This window comes from Solanum dulcamara, chromosome 4 (genome assembly GCF_947179165.1).
Source record: "Solanum dulcamara chromosome 4, daSolDulc1.2, whole genome shotgun sequence".
NCBI lineage: Eukaryota > Viridiplantae > Streptophyta > Magnoliopsida > Solanales > Solanaceae > Solanum > Solanum dulcamara.
The window spans coordinates 10,129,839-10,157,459 of record NC_077240.1 but is presented as its reverse complement, the minus strand read 5'-3'; the positions used below and the strand labels follow the sequence as shown (position 1 = coordinate 10,157,459).

At 31.2% G+C, this 27,621-nt stretch overlaps 1 protein-coding gene across 2 annotated transcripts; it reads right to left on the bottom strand.

Moving 5' to 3' along the window:
• Window positions 1-17,989: 17,989 nt before the first annotated feature.
• On the bottom strand, window positions 17,990-22,424 carry LOC129886120 (probable protein phosphatase 2C 5). Of its 2 annotated transcripts, none has more exons than XM_055960667.1 (8): window positions 22,186-22,424; window positions 21,753-22,065; window positions 21,475-21,646; window positions 21,146-21,363; window positions 20,945-21,052; window positions 20,732-20,857; window positions 20,424-20,647; window positions 17,990-18,500 (listed from the first exon to the last, which is right to left on the bottom strand). In XM_055960667.1, exons 2-8 carry the CDS (start codon window positions 21,966-21,968, stop codon window positions 18,281-18,283), a joined length of 1,284 nt encoding a protein of 427 aa, XP_055816642.1. In that variant the 5' UTR covers window positions 21,969-22,065; window positions 22,186-22,424; the 3' UTR covers window positions 17,990-18,280. The 2 variants fall into 2 exon arrangements, with proteins under 2 accessions (XP_055816642.1, XP_055816641.1); XM_055960666.1 differs by having other exon boundaries at window positions 21,753-22,001; window positions 22,186-22,423.
• Between the last annotated feature and the right edge of the window lie 5,197 nt (window positions 22,425-27,621).

Genomic DNA, 27,621 nt, shown 5'->3' with positions numbered 1-27,621 from the left:
TTTCACATTTGATATTCTAGTAATCAATAAATCAGATTAGATCGTATGCATCACGCCTTCTTAGTTCTTAGGATGCGGCACTTTCTTAAATCTTGCATAAATACTAAATATTTTGTGCAGCTGGCAAAAAGCATTGAATCAGAAATTAGATTCAGAGTTTGACGCCTTTAGGGTCAGTTTACAAGAATCTTTCTTGTGACTCTTTTCTTCTAAGAATGACTTGCCTTTAAATTGGTAAGAAAATGAGCTAAGAAGGCACAAACAAAAAAGTCCCACGATACTGCTGACGAGCAAACGAAAATTTAAAAAATCAAACTTATATAAACTTACAATTTAAAAGATTTTTTGATTTAAGTTATATATACTAATAGTATAATAATTGTTTTACATAATAATGTAGTTTAACTTACGATACTAGGTCAATTATCATTTTTATCAGGTTTTACCAATTAGTGTTTATTATAAAGATTTACTTATAATCACATAATTAAGTGACCTAATATTGCAAATACTTTTTACATCGTTAGTATATAGTAAAGTGTAAAATCAAATTTATTATACTATATGTGTATGCTAACTTGTTACTTTGTGACGACAGATAATCTGTTTTATTTTTCATATTACTAATCCTACTCCTATGGGTGTTAGCTATTGTTATCTTTCATGTCACCAGATATAGTGTAAAAATTCACTGTTAGTCTAAAGATATAAACTTTCTAAGTTAAATGATTGTAGATTTTGACCGGTGCAGAAATTATTCGGTCATTTATTGACTAATTGAATAAGAGTACGTATGACAAAGTCCCAATTTGAGAAGCCTGGGACCGTTATGATATAAATTAAGGGTGTCAAATAGGCCGAGTGGCATAGTTTTCGGCCAATAAGATCGGCCTATTAAGGGCTCGACATGGTAGAAATCGAATTAGATATTGGTCAATCTCAAAAAAAATGGGCCGGTTCGATCTAACTTTTGGCTTGGACCGATAAGACCAGCCTGGTATGGGATCAGTAGCCGGCCCACCGATCCACCGACCAGAACAGGTCCGGCATCAAAAAAAAAATCTGAAATTTAGCCGTTGGGCCACTTTTCAGAAAGTGGCCATTGAGTTCAACGGCTATAACAACGGCCATTTTCTAAAGATTGGCCAAAAGTGGCATTTTTTTAAAAAAAAATAAATTATTAATCAAATTTTTTTTTCTATAAATACCTATAACATTTAATCATTTTTTCCCACCAACAATCATATAATTCTCTCAATTTCTCAATTATCTTTTAAAGTGATATCAATCTTTTATTATTTTTTACAATTAACAACATCAAGTGGAAGTTTTCAACTTTCAAATGTTCAACATTTCATCAATTTTACGATTCTTTGTTTGATTCCGGCAATTTGGTATAATCGTTCATTCTCTTTCTTTTATTTAGTAAATTAATTCTAGTATATTTAAATATTTAATTTTTGTGTTTATAATTTTTATTAGTTTAATTTTCTTAATGGATAGATTAAAAAATATAGGTAAAAGTGTTAAAAATTTGTGTTTCGGTGGAGGTAGTGGTACTAAAAAAAAATATTTCCGGTAAAAATAGTACAAGTAGAAATTATTCTCATATGCCTAAAGCACTGCCTAGTAAATTTGGAGAAATAGGTATAGGTGCACATGATATGAATGAAAATGAATATCAAGAAACTTACAATATAGAAGAAACAAATAAATTTGAACTAGAAATAGAATAAGATAATAATGATGATGTGGATGTTACACCAACTAGTCCTGATGTAGATATAGGTAATGCTCAATCTAGAACTGTTAATCTTCTCCCACGACCTGTAAAAGAAAAAAAAACTAGTTTAGTGTGGCATTATTTTAAAAGCATAGCCGGAACAACTAAAGTTCAATGTAAAGAATCTCAAAAAAAAAATCGAGCATAAGACCGGGGTAAAAAAGGTGGAACAGGTCAATTGATTAGATATCTAGACAATGAGCATACTGATTGGAAAGAACGAATAGGGGGTGCTACTAGGCCAGTTCAAAGTAGAATAAACGCACACAACCAGAAAATTAACAGGGACGTCAAATAAAATGAGGGACCGTGAAGAGATAGCGAAAATGATAGGTGTGAGTTGTCTACCTTATTCATTTGCTTCTTCTGGTGATTTTATTCATTATATACAATCAATTTATAATCTCATGTTTAACGATATTCCTAGAAGTACTTATATATCAGATATTTTTAGACTTCATGGATAATATGCATATTATTTACGTTGGTTATTAACAAATCTTCCATTTAGAGTTTCACTTACTTCTAATCTTGGTCGTGCTATAAATAAAAATGATTATTTAACTGTTACTTGTCATTGGATAAATACTGATTTTATTATGCAAAAACGTATTTTAGCATTTCAATATGATGAAAACCGAAAACATAATGCACAATTTATTTTTGATTTTATATCATGGTTGCAAAATATTATGGTCTTCAATATAAAGTTTTATGTATTTCTTTTGATAATGCATCTAACAACACCGTTGCTATTAATTTTTTGAAAACTGAGTTTTCTCCCCCTTTAGAAGATATTTTTCATATTAGATGTGTTTTTCATATATATAATTTAATTGTAAAAGATGAACTTTATTTTTTTGAGCCAACAATTGAAAAAATTAGGCATGTAATTGGTTTTATTCAAGAAAATAATAGAAAAGCTACACTTAAATTTAAAAGAAAATGCGAGAAAAATAATCTTAAACCAAGATTAATGCCTGAAGAAATTGATACTAGGTGGAATTCGACTTATGATTTTTTAAAGACTTGTAATATTTATAAATTCCCTATAACTATAATTTTTAATCAATATACATACAAATTTTCCGAAGTCATGTTGGAGAAATCTGATTGGACTAAAATTAATGATGTTGTTATATTTTTAGAAAAAAAATTATTTGGCTATGCTTGAATTTTTCAGTGTTTATTATCCTACTGTTTCTAATATTTTAGCTTATTTAGTCAAAATTTCTGTATTGCTTATAGAATATAAAAAGAAAGATGATTAGAAAGAAGCTGTCGCTGGAATGATAGAAATTTTTTTAAAATAAAATTCATATTCCTCCTATTTATTTAATTAGTGCTATGTTAAATCTGTATATGAAATTTAATATTATGTTTGAATGTGTTCATCTTATATATAATTCTATAGAAATTGAAAAAGATGAAGATTCTAGTATGTTTAAGGCGATGAGTCTACAAATGATCATATTCAAACATTATATAATCATTATATCAATTTACTTGATAATGCTACCCCTAGTCATACTGTTCCTGTATCTCATCCTTTTGACGAGCCATCATCTTCTAAAAGACAGGCACGTAGTATGCCTTCCCATGATTTTTCTAATTTATCTATTTGGAATAGAATACAACCTACATCACAACAGAGTATAAATCGAGACGAGCTTAATTATTATTTGAGATAGGCTCCAAAGACCTATGATGAAAATAGTGTCACTACATTGGAATGGTGGAAGAACAATCAAAAACAATATCCAGTACTATCAACCATGGCTAGGGATGTGTTAAATGTTCCAATGTCAACTGTTGCATCGGAGAGCGTATTTAGTCAAGAAAGGCAGCAAATCGAAGACAATCGACACTCTTTGGGAGCAATGCCATGATTTTTTTAGTTTGCCTCACAGATTAGATTAGATCAGAGCATAGAAATAAAAGAAGAACAGAAGATACAGAAGAAGAAGAAGAACTTGAAGAAATAATGTCAATTGGAGATCTTTCGGCACAAGCTTGTCCGAATTACGGAGTAGTTGATTTTGAAAATTATGAGTCAATTCCTGTTAATGTTAATATAGATGAATTGGAGAAAATGATTTGAAATATGTAGAAATTATAATTTATTATTACAACTAATTGTAAGTTTATAACTTGTATGTTTTAAATTTTATCAATATATTAATAAAGTCAAAGACTCACTGAGTCTTTGCATTTCTTTATTTTTTTCTCTATAAATTTTGTATGATTCAATTAAATATTTTTTTACTTTACATAATCATATATTGAAAATTAAATTTGTAGTCATTATAAGATTTCAGTATAATGTAAGTATATTATTATAATAGATAGTATATTGTAAGTATATTTGTTATACATTGTAAATATATATAATCTATAATGTAAGTAATAGATAGTATATTGTGAGTATATTTGTTATACATTGACCAGGAGGTTACGAGTTCAAACCTTGAAAACAGACTCTGGCAGAAATTCAAGGTAAGACTGCGTACAATAGACCCTTGTGGTCAGGCCCTCCCCAGACCCTGCGCATAGCGGGAGCTTTAGTGCACCGGACTGCCCTTTATTATAAATATATATAATATATAATGTAAGTAATAGATAGTATATTGTGAGTATATTTGTTATACATTGTAGGTAAATATAATATTTAATGTAAGTAATAGATAGTATATTGTGAGTATAATTGTTATACATTGTAGGTATATATAATATATAATGTAAGTAATAGATAGTATATTGTGAGTATATTAGATATACATTGTAAGTATATATAATATAATGTAAGTATATTATTATAATAGATAGTATATTGTGAGTAAATTAGATATACAGTGTAGGTATATATAATATATAATGTAAGTAATAGATAGTATATTGTGAGTATATTAGATATACATTGTAAGTATATATAATATAATGTAAGTTTATTATTATAATAGATATTATATTGTGAGTATATTTGTCATACATTGTAGGTATATATAATATATAATGTAAGTAATAAATAGTATATTGTGAGTATATTACATATAGATTGTAAGTATATAAATAATATATAATTAAGTATATCATTATAATAGATGGTATATATTGTTAGTATATAAATTGTTATAAGTACTTTTAAATTAAATAGATAACGATACACGACATTCATGATTGACTCAAATTTTTGAATACATAAACGCTGAAAACAAATAATTCAAGCCCAACGGGCCCAGCCCGGACACTATACCCTTAATGGGTCATGGCCCGGAATATTTAAGATTTTTTACTCCTGGGCCCAGCCCGGACCAGTCCGGTTTCCAATGGGCCAAAAAAATAGTGGGCCGGGCCAACAGATTTATATAAGTCACCATTGATTCGAGCTAATGACGAAAATAAGATAGATGTTCGCTTTTATTATATAGACAATGTGATTTCGAAATCTTAGATGACACTATAACGTCATAAATCAACTATATATATAGACAAACTAAATTATGTTAGCCAAATCTTGAAGTTTGTTGTTCAATCAAATCATAATTGAACTCTTGGTGTGTAGGATTTGAGAATATTATTATGATGTTATTCGTTTCAGTATAGTAAGTTCGACACAACCATTTGAGTCGTGATCTAGTTTTCTGTCTTTCATTATTATGACATGTTGAAGTTGAACTCGTGGCTGAGCTTTTATTTTAACAATAATTTTTTTATTTTTTTATACGTCTTTAGTCTAAATATACAGTACATATATATAATGTGACCATTAAATCAAACAGCTCTGGTCCTCATATTATGTTGTGTATTATTATTGCTCAATGGGCAGTCTTTGCCTTAAAAAAATTGTTTCTTGTGAGACATTTGGCCAACTTTATATTTGAGGGGCCATTCCAACAAATTAAAGTGGAAAAAAACAAACTCATGATCTCTAAGAAGTCACTTTCTTTGATTAGCACCTAACATGGCAATGTCCATCCAACTGCCTAGGCAGATCTACTTTAGTATCAAAATGAATTTGAAAACAAGAGTAAACACGATTGGCTTGTGATTTATATGTCATTTAATTTTGGCTTCTTTCACTTAAATATTGCAAAAATCAATGTTTAATTCTAGCTTTATTTATCCTTATCCGGTAGACAATCCAGCCAAATCTTATTAGCAATAAATATAGCTGCGGAGATCACAAAACATGAAATGCTTCTAATTTAGCTTAACATGTTCCAAGTGGGTCCAATTTTTTCCTCATCCCACCGATGTGGACTAAACACCTCGTCTAACACACATCTGGAATATTGACAATTTAATATGGAAGCATAGTATCGATAATTATAAGTTGAAATGGAACTGACTTTAATATCATGCAATTAATAAATGAATTTTAGGTCAAACTCAAATTTCAACATCAAAAATTAACTCATAAAAAAGAGATTTGCCTAAATCCAGAATCCAAATTCTCCAAGTCCCAGCGATAAGGGACTTAACAAATTGTTTGTTAGTTAAAATGATAGAATAAAAAACTTACATTATCAATTTACAGAAGTTAAAACTCCATTTAGGGCTTGATACTATAGATAACACAAGCAAATTTGAGAGAGAGGGAGAGAGGAGGTAGGGCTTCATGCGCACCTCCTTCGCCGGAAGATGTTGATCATTATTGGCTTCTTTATATTTTGAATAACAGTGGGAAATTAACTCAAAAGGTAATTAAACTGTGTTAACATAAACAAAATCTAATTGCACATAAACTATTTTTCATGAGCTCCTAATTCAAGAAATTAACAGAAGTTTGTTGAGTTCATGAGCTGAAATCATTGAGAGGTTTTGCTATTAAATTTAAAAGATATAAAAAGCCCAACAAGAATTAATGATCAGAGTATAATAGGAGCAATCTTGAGCTAAGTAATATCTCCAACAGCCAAGTTGATAAGGTACCCTCCAAATCATCAAAGATTCTTTTTGTAGGAGGAAATGAGGGAGAAGATTATAAGCTGGAACACCAACCAGGTGAAAGTTCAAGTAGTCAACCAACTGGCCTGTTAAGATTCGCTTCAAATCATCAAAGAATCACTAGTCCAATTTTGTTTATGGGTTGAGTTCTTGAATAGTAATGGAGAGAAATGTAGAAAAATGAAGAACTTTTATATGGTGGCTTAAAACACATGACGCTTAAATTTGCTCATGAGAAAGAAGTTATATATCTTGAATCTTTGATGTACATATATAATCAAACTAGCTCTAGTCATCGACTCTAAATAAAGTCCTAAAATCCAAAACTTCAAAATCTAGGTTCCGCCTCTGTTCTAAACTAACTACAACATAATTTCTACATAAAATTAATTAGCTAGCAGTCCGGCTGGTGCAAGAGCAAAGATCTACATAGCGGGCAAGTGAATTGGCACCTTTCGACCCATCCCTCAATACACTCCATGTGGAAAACGTGCTTACATCTCGGCAATTCACAAACAACATTCTCTTTCTCGTACTCCATCAAACAAATCGAGCAACTCTCCTCAACTTCCCGATCGTCTACGCTGCTCTGGCAAACGTCGGAGAACGTAGTTGTCGCGAGTGACAGCTCACAGTATGTGGGCACGGTCACCGCGACAGCTCCACTGACCGGACGAGGATACGGATAAAAAAATCCCAACATCTTGTGAATGAATTGATGTATATGACAAAAAGGAATATATAAAAATGTGTAGAATGTGAATGTAATAACAGAAAAATGAGATTGTGCTGTTACTACTGAGCTTATCATTTTTCCCACTCTTTAATGTTGTTGTTTTTTTCTTTTTTCTTTTTCTCTGTTGAATATGAGAATGATGAGAGGAGGAGAGATTTAGATCTATTTATATAGAGAAATGGATTATAACGCCACCTGCCATAACTTGGTATTTCAGTTATGTAAATAAGGGTTGACATTGACTTATTCAAGGTGGAGGGAAGAAAAACAAAGTTAATTAAGAATTTATTTGTCTAGAGTTTACCTAGGATTTTGAGTATTTAAGGTACTATGATTAGTTTATACGTACTCCCTTTTTTCTTCTTCATTATTAACTTGACACATCCTCATAAATAGAATGTTACACCTTCAATTATTATAAGTTATTTTATTCATTAGAAAGTAAACTAAAAATAATTAATACTGAACAATATAAATAAAATAATATATTATCTCTTGATTTTTGAGAATAATAAAAGGGTGAACATATATTTTAAAAAATAAATATGGAGTGAGGAGTAATGCGTTTGATTTTAGTATTTGAAAAGTAGCAAGGCCGGCGCCGACCCTACACGTACATCAATGTTTGCATATAATTTGTAAATGTCACAGAAAATCTGATTGTTACGCTACAGAATTCGATGTCCTCTAATTAGGAAAACTTTCTGAGCTGTGAAGTGCTAATTATTAGGCGAAATTTGTGCTATTAATAATTTTTTAATTATTGTGTAAAGTTGGAAGTGTCCATTTAATATGAAAGGGAGGGAGTAAGTGATTATACCAATTTGACTTTTTCAGAATTGACTTTTTATTTTATAGGTTGTTTTCCTATTGTTGTGTTATTCTCTCAAATATAATATTTATTTTAATTGTCATTTAAATTTTATTGTATCGTAAATGTGATCGCATTGTTACTTTATTTTCTCCTATTTTGTATTTTCTTATTATCTACATAATAATTTTATTTCATTCTTCATTCTACCTTTTTATAATAGATCTACCATGTAATTTTTTTTAGTAAATTTATGTTTTAAATTATTGATATATAACATTATATAATGATGAAAAAAAATACAATCTCAAAATAATATACTAATCTACAACACAATATAATATATTTTTTGATTTTCCACCGGATGTCCAGAGCATGTATTCAAGCCTCGGCTAAATTTGGATCGCGCACTGCATCTCCCAACAGAATTTTCTCAATAATCAAGGCACGAATCCATACGGATGTGGCGCTTCCAACATGATTTTATTAATGTCAAAGACTCAGAGACTTCTAATTAAGAACGAAGCAGTCTCATCACAACACAACCCACTACAATACAATATAATTTTCATCTCTAATCGGTGTCTTTTTCAGGATCCGAGGTCGATCTATTTTAGTTGCCAATGAAATGGAATATGGAAACTCTCCGTCTAGGATAAATCACATGATGTTCGAAGCACGCAAAAGATAATAGTAGATAGAAACAACGCTTGTAAGGAATCCTATTAAAACCAAGAAATATAGGTCTGCCTCTCATCCACAATAGAATAAATAGAATTTTCCGAAAAAATCTGCTAGTGGAGGAATCACATGATGTTCGAAGCACGCAAAATTTGTTATCCTATAAAGAAATTAAGGTAACAACTAGTGGAGAGTATCGAAACATCCGCCGGATTATTGGGCAACTTCCATTAATTGTTATAGCCTTTATATATTCAGCACATAATTCATCTGAGTGCACAGAACACCTTTGAAAGATTTGCTCCTTCAAGTCAACTCATATTTTATATTCTTAATATAATTAATTTGACTTCTGGCATATGGACTTCTTATTTCTCTTTTTTTAAATTAAAACAAAAAAATAAATGAAAGAGCATGGTTGACAAATATGAAGATAAAAAAAAAAGGAGGACCTTTGGAGAAGTAGAGGGTTATTTTGTTTTAATTTTTGAGAGCCAAGGTCGTGTGCTGCGTGGCTTTGAAAATTTAATTTAAGTCAAAACACAGAGTTCTTTTGAGAAACAGAAAAAGAAAAGGGTGACCTACTATCTTTGCCAAAATCAATTATTTATCAACTCAAAGATTATTAATAAATTCTAAGGGGTGTTTTTGTGATATAGTGATATGAAAATGACATTGGGTAATTCTAGAACAAAAGTTAGTTTAATATGAGGATTGTTTAAGATCATAACAGGGGATAAATTATCATCCCATCCACCGACGTGGAACTACTAATTAATAGTTAGTGACGGAACTAAGTAGTGTCAAGGGGGTTTAACTGAGTCTCACTCATTAGAAAATTATATTGTACAAACCAATGTAAAAATGATTTATTTTAGTTATATGTATTGAACTGTTGAATCCACTTTACATAAAGAAAAAACCAAATATAATGATAAAGGGGGTTCAAAATTGTTTGAGGTCATATGTTCAAATTACAGCTGTGACATTTTAGAATATTTTTGATATTCCTTATATAAATTTCTGATCCCATCATTGTCCAGACCTGAAGGCTGGCACGTGGGCATGATAATATGGAGTCGCAACATCAAATGAAATCAAAATTAAGTGAGCTTGACTACAATATCATGATACAAACATAAACTTTGCGCCTAATTTAACCTCAAAAACTAAACACACAATATGGATTATAAGACAAATTATCATTCACTCACAAATGTGAAACTGCTAACATGATATCCAATGTTGTTGTTCGAGATGGACCAAAATCATGACTAACGAAGAAGATTTCAATCGGTTGCAACCAGTATTATCAATAATGGCTCTAAATTACTCCCTCCATTTTTAATTTATACAGCATAGTTTAACTAGGTAAAGATTACTCATGAAGATGGTTGAGTTGGTGGAACAAGCCCACAAGGGAGAGGTCAAAGATCAATTTTTTCGTCGCAACATATTTGTCTGGTGCGGTTTACATGTCCTATGTAATTTGCGAACTATAGTTCAGGAGTGAGTTTACTCAGTGTGTGCCCAAAAAATAGCAACTACAAATTTTTCTGAGTTCCAAAAAGAAAACTATATAAAAATTTAAAAATAATAATCTCCAAAATTATAATTTTGAACATGTCATAAAAGAAAGAGAAGAAGACAATAAGCCAAGGATTACAAAAAGAAGAGGAAAAAAATAGAAACAAGAGGGAGAAGTTCCTTATTTGGGTAATTTGATTAATTAATTTTCTTAATATTATAATTGCCATTTAGAGGGAAATAATTCATCTTAAATGGTTGAGAAAATCTTTGTAGAAAGATTTGCAATCTTCAAAGTCAAATTAAACTATAGTTTTTAGAAAGACTTGAAGGGTTGTTTGTAAGAGGAAAATCGTGCTCTGCATCTGTTTTATTTTTTCATTTGACTAAATGTTGTGCTCTGCGTGGCTTTTGAAAATACTATATATTAAAAAAAAAAAAGTCAACACAATTTAGTTTTTGGTTAATGTTGATTAAAATATTTGGTTGTGTTTTTTCAGTTCCACAGGTTTATGCATATCAATATCGGAAGCTAATTAATAAACGTATGAGAAGCTTAAGTTAACCTGAAGAATATTGGCACTGTAGAAGTTGGCCTTAATTTAATGATTAAGGTCTAAGGATCTCTTGCAAAAGCAACTATTTCTAGCATAATCTTCAGATATACGAAGCATCTCCCTGTATTCATTTAATTAGTTGGTTGAGCGGCTATTTAAGTTAATTCTTTGAGATTTATTTAAAATTGATTGAGTTTAGAAATGGACAAGTAGATTGAGATGGACGGAGTCAAGATGAACTAAACAATGGATCATACCTCAACCCCCAAAATTTTAGAATGATATAAATTTTCAATTTGTTTTCTTATAACTTGTTGCATTATCTAATGAAATTTTATATTTTGACAAGACTTGTCATTGGTCAATTTAAGCTATATATTTTCAAAAGTAACTCTTATCTCCCTTTTGTCAGGTGCTTCCCTACTCGAGCAAATATATTGTCAGATTGTCGATTACTTTGACCGAATGACTTTCTACTGTAATTATCCTTCTTTGAACTCTTGAAATTTTAGCCCCAAGCCCAACAGCTTGGCCGGCCTCTATCCAAATAACTGGTCCAAAAGCATTAGGAATCTGGGCAAATAGGCCCCTTTAGGTGTCCCAAAGTCTTTTGGGCCACTCCCTTCCATTCTTTCTATTTCCTTGGTACTCCCTCCGTTTTAATTAATTTATCTTATTTTAAATGATACATAAAAATGTGTAGAATATACCAAAATGCCATATCATGTGAAAATTTAAGATTAAAGAGTTACCAACAAAAAAAGACATTTTTTAAAACAAAAAATAGAAGTGTAAGACAAAAAAATTGAAATACTTGGTCTTTCCAAAAACATTTCTTTTGAAACGCTTGATTTTTCCAAAAATATTTCTTTTGAGCAGAAGGCCTATCGAAAACAGACACAAAATAACAGTTTCTCTTTTTCCATAATTGTTTTCGTTGTAATATACTATTCTTGCATTTTTCATTTTTTCTTTCTTTTCTCTTTCACGTGAGCTATTGTAGTATTCTACAAACTTGAAAGTAACACTTACAACATGAGAATTTCCCTCGGTTGACAAAAGATTATCATATGTAAATAAACATAGCAAACATAATACTGTTGTAAATGGATGTCCCTTTCACTCTTCTTCATCCCTATCCTCACTTTTTTCCTAACTTTTTCTTTAGTCAAATTTGGCATACTGAATTTTGACTATAAATAGCCAACGAATGTGTGAAATTCAGCACATTGAGATCAAAATAATTCTCTCTTTCCTTTCTATCTTTCTTTCTTGTCTTTTGCTTATTTTTTTTATAATTTAATTACTTTTATAACACGTTATCAGCACGAAGCTCTAATTTTCTCCAGACAAATTAACTTTCATATCAGGTATATCTACTAAAGAAATTTAATTTTAGTTATCTTTGTTATTTTTAAATTAATTTCTATCTCAGTCTTTATCATTGTCAAATTTATCAAAACTTGAGTTTGTGGCACTTGACATTACCGAAAAAAATTATTTGTCATAGATCCTTGATGCTGAAATTCACCTTGACGCTAAAGATCTTGGTGATACTATTAAATAAGAAACTAAAGCATCAAGCCAAGATAAAGCAAATGCCATATTTTTTCTCCGTCATCATATTCATGAAGGATTAAAAACTGAATATTTAACTGTGAAAGACCCTCTTGAATTATGAACTAATTCAAAGGATCGATATCACCACCTAAAATTTATGGTGTTACCAAAAGCTCGATATGATTGGATAGACCTTCGATTTCAAGATTTTAAAACTGTGACAGAGTATAATCTGCTATTCACAAGAAAGTTCTATGTTAAAATTATGCAGAGATACTATCACTGATGATGAGTTACTTAGAAAACTCTTTCCAGTTTTTACGTTTCAAATGTGTTGCTACAACAACAATATCGTGAAAAGGGTTTAAAAAATATTCTGAATTAATTACATGCCTACTTGTGGCTGAGTAAAATAATACTCTGCTGATGAAATATCATGAAGCTCGTCACACTAAGTCTGCTCCATTCTCTGAAACGAATGTTGTAGAAGCACATAATCAGTCTGAATTACGTAATAATTATCGCGAACAAAGCCGTGGCCATGGTCGTGGACGTGGGCGATGATGTGGTAGAGGATGAAACAATTATCGTCATCATGATGGAAATAAACATGAGAACAATAAAGTTCCTCAAAATAATTCTTCCAGAGGTAAATTCAATAATTTCCACCAGTATGATATGAAGGGTCATTGGGCACGTGAATGTCGTACGCCTGATCATTTTGTGAAACTTTATCAAGCCTCTCACAAAAAAGAGATAATAATGTGGAGGCGCACTTGAAATTTTGGATTGATGATAATGAAGCAACTCCCTCAAATAAATGTGAAGTTACTGAGGCAAATCTTGCGTATAAAGATGATGATTTTGAAGATCTACAAAAAATTACTCATTTGTAAACTGAAGACTTTATGAACATTGACTGAAGAATTGATCATCTAAATGGGACAAATATTATAAAAATAGTTATTATTTTTCTATTATGTTTGATATTATGTTATCCTTCGTAAAAATATTTCTTAAGACAGTGCAATTTCTTAAAGTTTCTGATGTTGTTAGTTTTTTGAGTTTTTATAATGTATCTTTTTGTTTATGAAAAAATATAAAAATTTGCTAGTCATTAGTTGGATCCAAAATCAATCATGATGATATGTGTATTACTGATAGTGTCACAACGCACACTATTTTAACAGATAAGAAATATTTCTCTTGTTTGATTATGAAAGAAGTTAATGTTAATACAATATTTGGTAGCGTAAGATTAATTGAAGGATTAGAAAAAGCCAAAGTTGTACTTAAAGGAGGAACAAATTTAACAATTAATGAAGCATTATATTGTAGCAAGTCTCAAAGAAACTTATTAAGTTTCAAAGACATTCTTCAAAATGGTTATCATATTGAGACTACAAATGATGAAGATAATTAATATCTTTATATTACTACAATGATGTCGGGAAAGAAGTTTATACTTGAAAAGTTACCCGTTCTTTCATCCGGTTTATACTTCACAAGTATTAGCATGGTTGAAACACATGCCATAGTAAATCAAAGATTTACTAACTCAAATAATTTTATTATTTGGCATGATCGGTTAGGCCATCCCGGTTCTACTATGATGCGCAAAATAATTGAGAGTTCACATGGACACTCTTTGAAGAACCAAAAGATTCTTCAATTTAAAGAATTTTCTTGTACGGCATGTTCTCAAGGCAAATTGATTACTAGACCATTAGTAATCAAAGTGGAAATTGAATCCCCCAGCATTTCTAGAACGTATACAGGGTGATATATGTGAGCTCATTCACCCATCATGTGGACCATTTAAATATTATATGGTTTTAATAGATGCATCTACAAAATGATCATATGTGTGCTTATTATCAACTCGTAATATGGCATTTGCGAGATTACTTACTCAAATAATTATGTTAAAAGTACAATTTCCAAATTATGCAATAAAGACAATGCGTCTTGATAATGCTGGTGACTTCACATCTCAGATATTTAATGATTATTGTTTGTCCACTGGGATAACAGTTGAGCATCCGGCTGCTCATGTTCATACTCAAAATAGTCTAGCGGAATCATGGATTAAACGACTCCAATTAATTGCTAGACCAATGCTTATGAGAACAAAACTCCTCATTTCATTATGGGATCATGTTATTTTGCATGCAGCAAGTCTTGTGTGGATCAGACCCACAAGTTATCATAAAGTCTCCTCATTACAATTAACTTTTGGGCAGAAGTCGAACATTTCTCATCTTAGAATATTTGGATGTGCAGTATAGCTCGCACACGGCTGGCTATAGAAATATTTCACGTTCCTCACAAATGAAATAAAAAAAGATTATGATGTCAAGTGTTTTTCCATAAATCATTGGCGTGAAAATACTTTTCACCAACCACAACGCACAAAAATGGGACCCCAAAGAAGATTGGGGATATATGTTGGATATGAATCTCCTTTTATCATAAAATATTTGGCCTATGATTGCAGATTTATTTACTGCAAGATTTGTTGATTGTCATTTTGATGAATCAGTATACCCATCATTAGGGAGAGAAAATAAGTAGTTGAAAAAGAAAATAGATTGGATTGCATTATCACTATCTCATTTAGATCCTCGTATAAATACCTGTGAACTGGAAGTTCAAAAGATAATTCATTTATAAAATATTACAAATCAACTGTCAGCTGAATTCACTAACCTATTAAGAGTTACTAAATCTCATATTCCAGCTGTTAATGTTCCAATTCGAGTTGATGTCTCAGTAGGACAATTAATTAATGCAAATGATTCTAAATCATATTTAAAATGTGGTAGTCTAATCGGTTCCAAAGATAAAAATCCTCAAAAAAAGGAACAAACAATCAAGATGGTCATGATATGAAAGAACCTACTCAAGAAGAGCGAGGAGACATAACAATTGATAAAACTTTGGAAGAGGTTAAGGCGCCTAAAAATGATAAAGAAATTTCAATAAATTATGTCTCATCAGAAAAAATATGGAACCGAAATAATGTAACTATCGACCATAGTTTTACTTATAATGTTGCTATTGAAATAATGCAATAAAATGGAGATCTTGAATCAAAATCTGTCGACAGAGGAATGATTGGCCAAAATGGAAAGATGCAATTCAAGTTGAATTAACTTTGCTTGAAAAATATAAAGTTTTCGGACCGATAATTCGAACACCTGAAGGTATAAAAACAATGAGGTACAAATGGGTCTTTGTGCAAAAACGAAATGAGAAAAATAAAGTTGTAAGATATAAAGCACGCTTGTGTCACAAGGATTTTCACAAAGACCTGACATTGATTATATGGAAATATATTCTCCCGTGGTGGATGCAATCACTTTCAGGTATCTTATAAATCTGGCAGTTCATGAAAAATTTGGTATGCATTTGATGTATGTCCTTACAACCTATTTATATGGCTCTCTACATAACGATATTTTTATGAAAATCTTGAATGATTTAAAATGCATGAAATATATAAAGATTCTCGGAAAACTTGTTCAGTAAAACTTTAAAAATCTTTATATGGGTTGAAACAATCAGGGCGAATGTGGTATAATCATCTTAGCGAATATTTGCTAAAAGAATGATATAAAAATAATTCAATTTGCCCTTGTGTCTTTATGAAAAGGTCTGGATCTGAATTTGTTATAATAGTCGTATACGTTGATGGTTTGAATATAATCGGAACTCCTCAAGAACTTTCAAAGGCAATAAAATATCTGAAAAAGAAATTTAAAATGGAAGACCTCGAAAAGACAAAATTTTATCTTAGTCTACAAATTGAACATTTTGCAAATGGGATATTTGTCCATCAATCAACATATACAGAAAATATTTTTAAGGAGATTTTATATGGATAAAGCACACTCACTGAGTACCCCAATGGTTGTGAGATCTCTTGATATTAATAAAGATCCATTTCGACCTCATTAAAATGATGAAGAGCTTGTTGGTGCTGAAATACCATATCTTAGTGCAATTGGTGCATTAATGTATCTTGCCAACAATTCTAGACCAGATATAGTTTTCTCGGTAAACTTGTTAGCGAGATTTAGTTCTTCTCCAACGCGAAGACACTGGAATGGAATTAAGCATATTTTCATATACCTCCGAAGGACAACAAATATGAGATTGTTTTACTCAAATGAATCCACGTCAGAATTGATTGTTTATGCAGATGAAGGATATTTTTCTGATCCCTATAAAGGTCGATCGCAGACAGACTACTTATTTACATGTGGTGGTACAGTTATATCATGGCGTTCAACAAAGCAAACTATGGTTGCCACTTCTTCAAATCATGCAGAGATAATAGTCATTCATGAAGCAAGTTGAGAATGCGTTTGGTTAAGGTCAATAACTCAACGCATTCAAGAAATATGTGACATTTCTTTGACAAGAGACGCTCCAACAATGTTGTATGAAGACAATGCTGCATGTATAGCTCAATTAAAGGGAGGATACATCAAAGAAGACTGAACAAAACATATTTCACCAAAATTCTTCTTTATCTATGATCTTCAAAAGAAAGGTGAAATAGATGTTCAACAAGTTCGTTCAAGTGATAATTTAGCAGATATGTTCACCAAGAAATTGCCAACTTCAACCTTTGAGAAATTGAGATACAAGATTTGAATGCATGATCTTCGAGATATTAAATGATGTCTTCATCAGGAGGAGTATAATACGCGCTGCACTTTATTTTTCTTAGTCTAGGTTTTGTCCCACTGATTTTCCTAGCAAAATTTTTAATGAGGCATCAATCAATGCATATTGAGAATAACTATACATATTTGTTCTTCCACTATAATTTGTTTTTCTTTTACATGAACATCCAAGAAGGAATGTTGTAAATGGATGTCCCTTTCACTATTTTCTTCCCCTACCCCAACTTTTTCCTCGACCTTTTCTTTAGTCAAATTTGACATACTAAATTTTGGCTATAAATAGTCAACGAATGCGTGCAATTCATCACACTGAGATCAAAATAATTCTCTCTTCCCTTCTTGTCTTTTGATTATTCTTCTTATAATTTAATTACTTTTATAACAAATAATTCTTTTATTTAAGTGCTAAAGTTTTAGCACAATACTACCAATGCAATAATCCTATGCTTGTAATTTTCCCTTTAGCCCATTCCAAAGACAGCAGAAAAAATCTTGAAGAAGCAGGATAACAAAGCCTTACTTTTTTCTCGAGTAATCTGTTTGGTTTGATAAGCCGAAGACGCATACCATATGGAAAAGTTAACCTCTCATATAATGGAAGAAAATAATATTGTAACAAGTCTGATGAAAACAGATGATTAAAGCTGCAGAGGAGCTTTTTCAATTCATGAAATAAAATGGGTGCGGTAGCAATTGATCAATCACAAATGAAGATACTTTTACTAAACAATATTTTCACAAGCATCATTCCTTTACTTACATTCAAGCTGTTAGTAAAAATTAACACAATCATATGCATCAGGAGTGTCTGTTCTTGGTCAGTAAGTACAATAATTAGCACAAACTTTTGCTGTTCTCAAAACATCTACCAACTATCAGTACAAACACCTTGCACACTTCTACAGAAATAACCACTGCAGATTGAGAACCAAGCATGTTCCCACGCCAGGCAAAAAATATATCAGCATATACTAGGTTACCAGATTAAGCAGTTATTGTAGGTCTACTAGGCCTTTTCCCTTCCATGGCATCTTTCTTCCTCCGACAGGTTGCACAAAGGAATGGGCCTTCCCATGGCTTTGATGCAGGTGAAAAGAAAGGGCCTGAGTTAACAGATAAGCCCTCACTTGGAGGCTGATCCGCTTGGCAAACAGCACATCTAAAGAGCCCAGAGCTAGAATCCAGAGGAAAATCTTTACCAAGCCTGCAGGGTCAGAAAAGGAAGATAAAGTTAGGGCATCACTGCAGCAGGTAAGATGTCGAAAGAGCAAAGATCTGATAAACTGATAATTAACAAAGTTGTAATATACTGTCTGTAACTATGCATGTGGTTTACTGTAAATGCATATTAATCTTGTGTTAATGTTCCATCCTTTTCCATTTTTCTGTAATCTTTATTCAGCAACACTAACCACAATGCAAAAGAAAATCTTCCTGAGTTACATTAACAGTTTGGTTAACGTAAGTCCTATGCCTGATAAACAAAAACAACAGAAATTTTTCACTAATTGAACCTAGACTTACATGCAATCCAACTAGAATATATCGGAGATTGAGTTACAATATATCTGCACGAAACCATACCTAAGCAACTCGACTGCAGCATCTTCTCATAAAGTAAAATTTAAGGTTAAACTTCCAATCAATATCTAGCACTGTCAAAGAAAAGTAGCTGCTCCTTTTTCTTTTTGGTTTTTGTCAGAACATTATTTAAAATAACGACATCATGGTGTACTCTTTAACCTTCTCAAAAACTTACGAAGTTCATTTTCTGTTCTAGCCTGCGTCACTAAATTGAAATTGCAGCATGCTTATTTTTAAAAGTTTTAGCTGTTGTTTGTATAATTTTTCAGAATTTACTCACATAATGTATCAAGTTTATTGGAATCAATTTTTTGTTCAAGGTTAGTCTTCTCAACACCCTCGACATATCCGCCTGTAGATTTGCATTTCATCTCACCTACATTGACATTCTAAAAGTATCCCAGTCCAACAGATACAGTGAACTCATGCCCCAACACAAAAGTTCTTTTCCTTGTACATACAGCATAACCTATGTGCCTCAGTGGAATACTAATGGACCTTATAGATTAGTTGTCACCTATCAAAATGCTCCAGTATATGCTCAATGAGAAGTGTATAGCTATCATCTATCATACCGAAGTACAGTGATTTTAAGTATAGTTTTGATAACCAGGATGAAGTCATCTAGTAATTATGTCAACAAGATCAAGAGAGAGTGTGAGAATAGAAGACCAATACACATGACCATGCCTTGGGTTTAGATCAAAACACGTGTAGTTGCACAAAATTCTGAAGCATCTCCAACAGTAGAGCAAAAATAGACAAAAGTAAAGGGTGCAGATGTATGAAAAACTTTTACTATGATCCAATATTTCGACAAGAAACAACTATAGGGATGTGTGTCAAAAATTTCAGCACAGTACTGTAAATAAAAACATAATCATCTCTCACAAGTTTTAATATCTAAAACTAACTTAAATAGTTTACTTCAAGTAATTTAAGGTTTACCTCGACAAACAGAGTTTTCTACTACTTTATCAATATTTTCTGCTACTATTACTAATATAACATTCCTTCAAATTAACCATCCAATCACTATTCTTTAGTGAAACTACATGAAAAGAAATCAAACGGAAGGAAAAGCAGGTAAAACTTCCATCCGAAATATTAGAAACATCATTGCATGAATTATATTTGTCATCTAACAAACAATCCACGTCCAGAAGAACTTAAATGCTCACAAGTAAGATACGGTAAAATCAATAGATGTTGAAAGAATAGATAAGGCATGAGGTAAAAACTCCTGACAACAAAATCAGTAAGCCGGAGAACGTCTCCTCCAACTAGGACACTTTAAGGCAACCAAAGACTGCTGCATTTACTTTCCATGAAGAAAACAGAGTATAATGAGAACTTTTTCATTTGGTTTTGTAAGTACAAGTTATAACTAGCTATTGTTCTATGACAAGTAATTATTCCTTATCCAGGATAAAACAGACAGGCCAACCAACCTAATACAAACCACATTCAGGAATTAAATAGGGTATATCTCATGTAGGGGAAATACTAACAATGACACCAAAATTGGAAAAAAACAGAGTACCTCTCAGCAAGCATCGCAGAGCCCTCTTCAAACAACTCTTCCACGACACCTACCGCAGAAAGCTTATTAGATCTTGCATTTTGTGATCTCCTCCCAAAGAGAAATGAAGTTAGCAAATTTTGCTTCTTCCTAGGTGTTGGAGGCAAGATAGGATGGTCATAAGGAATAATATCAACAACCAAGCAGGTTGTATCATCCTTCAGGCCTCGTGACCTTAGAGCCTCCTGAGTTGTAAAACCGCTAATAGTTAGAGAAAACCTCACAGATACGACATATTTGAATGAAAGAGATTTTATAATTATTCACACCTTCACAACCAACTTTGCCGCAAGTTCTGCCGGTAAACCTCTGCAAGACTGTGCAGCCGAATCCGAAGATAAAGCATCCCATATACCATCCGATGCTATTATAAGCCTCCCACCAGCATTTGAAATCTAATTACATATTTATTTCCACTTCAGAATCATACATGGAACTCGTTAAAAGACAAAAGGGGAACTCTTGGTGATAAGGTTACAAACCTTCACTTGCTTGACATGAGGTACTGGAACGATAAACTCCCCAACATCCGTATCACCAATAGACCTTGAAAGGCACAACCCACCAGGCCAGCAACGCAGTGGTCCAACCTTTAAACCAAGTGAATTTGAGCATCAGGACATCTTTTCCGATGCTGTAGCAATAATTAAGAAAACAATTTCAAATATCTGATATGATTTTACCTCATTACCCCCAAAAACATTGAGTCTTCCAACTTCACCACCACTTGCAGTTACACGCTGCCGTTCCTCCTCATTCTCTTCTAATCGATGGTCAACAGTCAACAAAGAAACCACACCTCCTTGGGTGTCCAGTATGCACCTAGAATCTCCGACTGATGCAACAGTGATCGTCCACCCATCGATCACAACAAAAGTCACAGTAGTCCCAGATGTTTCACCTGTCAACGATATCAAAAAATTGTACTGAGAACACCTAAATGACAGAAGCAAAGGAAAGAGAACCCTTGAAGCCACAAAAAAATATTAAAGCCAGAGATCTTGCAGCATGCCTTTTTGCTGAAACTCTATATCAGTTTTCACAAAACCCGCAACTAGTGCTCGAGGAAGTGCTTGAAGCCACTCTTCCCTACTAATTCCTTGAGGGATAGCACTCAAGACATTGTTTAATAGATTCTCTTTAGCAAAGATAGCAGCCGATATACCATTATGCCCATCAAAAATCTATTCAAGAGAAACCAAAGTTCAGTAAATTCATACAAGAAAACTGACAATGTGGCTATACTACAGGCAATTAACAGATTCAGTTCAACATATGTGATTAAATTACCGCGAAAACTGAAAAAGAAGTCAACAGATTTCCCGGAATCCTCTGACAATCAGGCTTAATCAAGAAATAATCTTCCCCTTTCTTAGCCAAAGCAGCCTGCCCATACTTTATTGTAGGTTGCTCCACCTTATCATTCCTCAACTCCCGACCAATAAGTGTCCCTAGAGGTACCGGAGTTGTCTTTTGCTTCATCCTCGTAATCTCCGCCTCACTCATTCTTTCACTCCCTGTTCCGACATTCTCCAAATCCTAATTCCCCAATTTCAAAAACAAGAAAACACAATCACTCGTTATCTGCACTGATCTGTAAACCCTATGCCACACAATTTAACAGCAATGCAACACAAATAAAATCATTAAACACAAGAATGCACTAGAAAAAATCACAAAAAATGAAGAAAAAAAGAGAATTGGAAACCCTAGAGAGACTTACAGAGAAAAACTGATTAATTGGAGAAAATATACAGAGAAATGCTAAGCATTGAAGAAGAATTGAAGCATAAAAAAGCAAATGGATTTGGTTGAGTTATGAGCTGGATCCGAATGTTGAAAACGAAACCCTAGTGAGAGAAAGTGATTTGATTGGGGGAAGAAAATGTAGAGAGAGAAAGAGAAGGGAAGCGCGGGGAGAAAAAAGGTCGATTTCGGGCAAAGGCTCCGATTCTCAAATTTGTTTTTTTGTTATAATACAAATACTAAAAAGAAAGAAAGTGCAATTTGATGATATAAAATGTCCACATAAACAGCTAATAAAGGAATATTTTTTTTTAGAAAAAAAAAAAAAAAGTTGTTCTTAATACTTATGGAAAACCATTATGTCAAATTGTATTTTTTGAAAAACACAATAAATGATTTTGTTCTAATGCTTTTACCAAAATGGAATAAAGAATAACGTATTCTTTGTTGTTTTGACTTTTTCTTTGGGTTTTTTTCTTCCTAACTAGAGTGAAAATTGTGATTTCTTTGAACAAATCTAATTAATTATTTTGAATTCATGATTAGAAAGACATAGGATAATAAATTAATTTTTTTAGCATATGTCAACCCACACGCATTATTGGTTTTGTTTCAAATATTTGATAACGAAAATAAAACGCGAGTGTTTAATTTATTGTATTGTTCATGTATATATGACGAACAAAATATTTATTTGTTGTCGTGACTATTTTTTTAGAGCCCGTTAAAAATATTGAAAAGACCTTTACTTATTTTTCATCATTACTCAAACAAAAAAAATAAATGAAATTGTCTAATTATGCAAGGAACATTGACTTCTTCATATTAAATTTGTTCAAGAGTTTATATGAATTAGTTTGAAATCTTGAGATATATCTTGTAGATTGAAATACATTGTGTCAATCATGAAGATATCTCAAAGATGATTCCCCCATTAAGTCACTAATTTTGTCCCAAAATTCTGTTGACCAAAAATTGCTAAAATTTTGGCTAAATACTTTACTATATATAAAATCTCAAAAAAAATAAAATGCTAGGTGTAGTAAATACTTTTGTTACCCTGATCATGAGGAATTTGTTATAGTCCATCTATAGTCTATAGTAATTGTTTGATGCACAAAATCAAAAAAGAAATCCATCTGATGTGTCATTTAGTTGGCTGGAAATGGATGAAAAATGGCACCATAGTAAAATATTCTGGAATATTCAACCTTTTGACCACATAAAAAGATAAATATATTTATTCTTTTCAAGAATATTAGGACTATTTTTGGATTTGTGTATGTACTCTTTGCGAAGCCAGCAATACTGAGGTAAAATTTATCTGTTATATAAAATCAATTGATGCATAAATGTTTTGGTGTTTGTAAATGGACTTTAGTATTTAATCATGATTAATATGTATTTTTTCCTCATTAATTCAATTAACTATTAATATTATACATGTTTTGATATTAGTATTGAGTTTAAATAAATATTCTCACAGTACTAATATTCTATGTATTGTTCCAATTTATTAGAAAGATAAACATGGGACAAACATCACTCTTTAATTTTAATCTGAATTTAATTCGCATATCCTAAATAGTCACTATAATAAATAAAGAACTGAACGATAATAATATAATTGTCATAGATATTTTTAACTAACACTACATATAAATGTTGTTAAAGTCTTTGGAAAAATGTTTTTGCCAAAGACATTAAGCTGCTAAATATTTTTACAGTAAATTACCGCTAAAAGAATATTATCACTAAATATCTCTTTTGTTGCAGTAAATGTGTCATTCTACCATGGTATTTATTATGTGTTGTAGCTAAGTTATTACTTAGTTTTATCTATTATGAATTTGTAATTATGTTATGAGTGATTTCACAATGTATTTGTTTATTCTCTATTCTCATAGGAAACTGTGTTTGGTTGGCGAAAATTAGGTAAGTTTAGGATAAAGAAATCATGTAATTAGTCTTAGACAACACGAAGCCAACTATATAATTTTGAATCCAGAAAGCAAACAGATAATAGAATCAATTTAATTATGAAAATTAACAATAAGAGACATCCAACCGGCCAAGGCATTCTTTAATTAATTGTCTGGTCATTAATTTATGACTATAAACTCTAACTTCAAGGCTTAATTAATTGTTAAAAAAGCAAAAGGACATGATGATTGAGCATGTGGTTTGTGTTGCTCTATCTAACAAAGGAATTAAGGGTTGATCCTACCAATAAGATTATAACGTCAACTGTCCAATTGCATTTAATTTAATTGAGGAAATTTAATAGTGGAATCACTAGATATTAATTATCGTCAGATACGCCTACAAATATCTCTCCCCTAGACTAATAAAAATAATTGAAATTGTATGTAATATATAAAGTCATCTATTATCTTATTAACAATTCATTTTTACAGATGGCAATGATTCTTTTTCTTAGTAGTAGACTAGTAGTTGTATTTTCTGCCTCAGAGGACATACCTCTCTTTTATTATTTTATTTTTTACTAACTATTTTTTTCCCTTTTTGTTGTGACTTTGTTTTTGTGCCTTTAATTTGCTACCATAGAATAATTTGTGAATGTTATAGCAAAATATGGTAGATATTGCAAACTAAACGAGTCATTATAGAACTTATTCTAGAGTAGTATTTATCATGTTAAAGTTGCAAATTATTTGAGTATGATGTAATTATAAGAGATACCATAGTACTCTCGCTAATACCATATGAATAAATGTTATAAGAATATATATATATATATAAGTATAAAACTCACATTTGATACTGGTCAATAAAGTATATGAAAATTATTATTATTAAGGGAGATTTTGGTTCAAATCTCATTAAAGATAAAAGAATATAAAATTGCTCAATATTTATAACCGCAGAAGATAACTAAGTATTGTTTGAATAATTTGTCTCGAGACTTTGATGATGGTTAGGCAGGAGCTAGTGGGAAAAAGCTCATGCTTGGATATTGCTGAAAGGTAATTAGTGTGGTTGTCTCTTTTGCTAATTTATGTAGGAAATATGATGATGGATGGAACTTAAAAAAAAAAATAGAGAATACGTCTTAATCAAAATTTTCGAATTTGAGTTCTTAAAATATTTTTTAGGACTTTACGCAACACAAATTCAAATTAGTTGGATTCCTTAAACATATGTCAAATGAGAAATCCAAAAAAAAAAACTTTCAATTCTCAAAAGCTTTTATCAAAAGTTTAATTTCCAAAAGGAAAAAATGTGTTTAGGAAGTTGATCTCATCCATTTCTTCTTGTTGTTCTTTTTCTCTGCATACACACGTATTGTATAAAATATGAATATATACATCAGGAACAACTATAGTTGATGGTGATTGATGAAAACAAAACAAATGAAAGTAACACAAGGATACTTGACGTTTGGAAGAAATCTGAAAATGGCTATCTAGAAATATGGTTGATTCTTTCGGTTACAAAACCATGTGAACAGCTACCATTGATAGTGATTTTCTTTCAATATACATATAACAATGGTACAATTGAAAAATGTACTCTCCTGTTTTAATTTGTTTGTGTTATTTTCTTTTTCATTCATTTAAAAAAATGTATTTTTTTTATAACTTTTCAATTTTAATTTTTCATATGACATAATTAAGATCACAAAATTAAAAAATATTTTACGTACCTTCAATTTTAGAGTACAAAATTTTTCTAAAAAATAATTTTTTAAAACTCCGTATCGAAAAAAAATTAAACAAATAAATAGAAAGTAATTATTTTGGGGGAGATGGAAAAATTGGAAAAGGATGTTTGTTGAGGCCTTGAGGGTCCTCTTCCTAAAAAAAAAAAAGAAAAGAAAAAGTGAAAAGATGGGTACAAGGAATTTGCTGACATGGCCATGTGTTTTCTGGGACCCACACGGGATTTTGTACCACCTATCATGGAGGGGTCTGGACCTAGCTGTACAACTATAACGTTTACAACTTGAGTTTTTGTAAATTTATATTTGGTGTCCGTTATTAATTTCGGGACTTGATTAATTTGAATTTATGTTGGAAAAAATTGCTTTGGGATAAAACGCATCCTACTAAAGATGATTTCATATTCAAGGCTCAAATTTAAATTTTTTAATTAAGAATAAAGGAGTAATTATTGTTTCATTACAATGTTTGTGATTTCTTTCTTCCACCCTAATATAATTTTCCAGGTTGTCAAGTAGACTTTGTTCTCTCCCTGCTTTAAAAAAAAAAGAAGAAAAATAACAAATATTTATATGGATATTATATGACAAATTTGGACATCACAAAATGAAATTATTTGTCCCAATCCATGCTCTTGTTGGTGTTTTGATAATCACAAGTATAAATATGTATATTTTGAATTATCTTCTCGTTATATACATATATATCCCCTCTTCTTCTTTTGTATTCCATCAAATTTTTTTGAAAAGTTGTACTACTATTGTAAATAACCTACGTACTCCGATGACCATTTCACTCTTACTTGAATTAAAAGATTAACGTTTTTTCTTTAAATGATTCTTAACTATACAGATTTGAATTTGAATTTAAATTAGTCGGGTCGTTGGTCATTTTCTTACCATGAGCGCACTAACTTCTGATGGTGAACCAAATTGGGCCCATATGTAGCATATTTAGTTGGTATTTTGGAGGAGGTTTAAATTAATTTAAAAGTCAACTGCATAATCAATGACCTATAAAAGAGTGAGTTAGTTGCTTTTAAAGTCCATCAAAATGTGTAAATATTATTTATATTGACCTTGCATAATCAAAGGTGGTACATTTAAAATTTTAAGTTTATACATAAATTCATATAAATTAATTAAACAAATTTCATAATACAAATATAAGATTATAGCTAAAGCTATTGATTTATGCTGAATTTGTAACTAAAACTCAAGCTCTGCCTCTATACAAAAGTCTTATCAATATATTAAAGTTGGGCCACTAGGCATTATATTGTTCTAAACCTAAAATAAGTATTAGAAAATACGAGGACTTTTATGTGCATGCGTATATATATGGACCATGCAACACATAATAACACCAATCCTTTAGCTCTAGTGGCCTGATTCATGATGTTGACGACATATTATTTATACTTGTACAATGTAATCAAGCCTAATTAATGTCTTCAAGAGACAACTTGTGATCAATGGGTTTCAAAACATCTTAATTACGTGCTATATATGCTTATTACTCTCTAAATTATAATTACCAGTTCATAATTGAGGAGTCTGTAAAAGTAAAATACTATTTCATTTTTATATTTTATCTTTGAGATTGTAAAAATTCATTTGATTTTAGTTTCAGCAAAAACTAATCATCACCCCTTTTTAGATCTTTAGTTCTCATTTTGGAAATAACAAAAAGTCTTAACTTTATAGTTTTGGTTTCCAATTTTGATATGC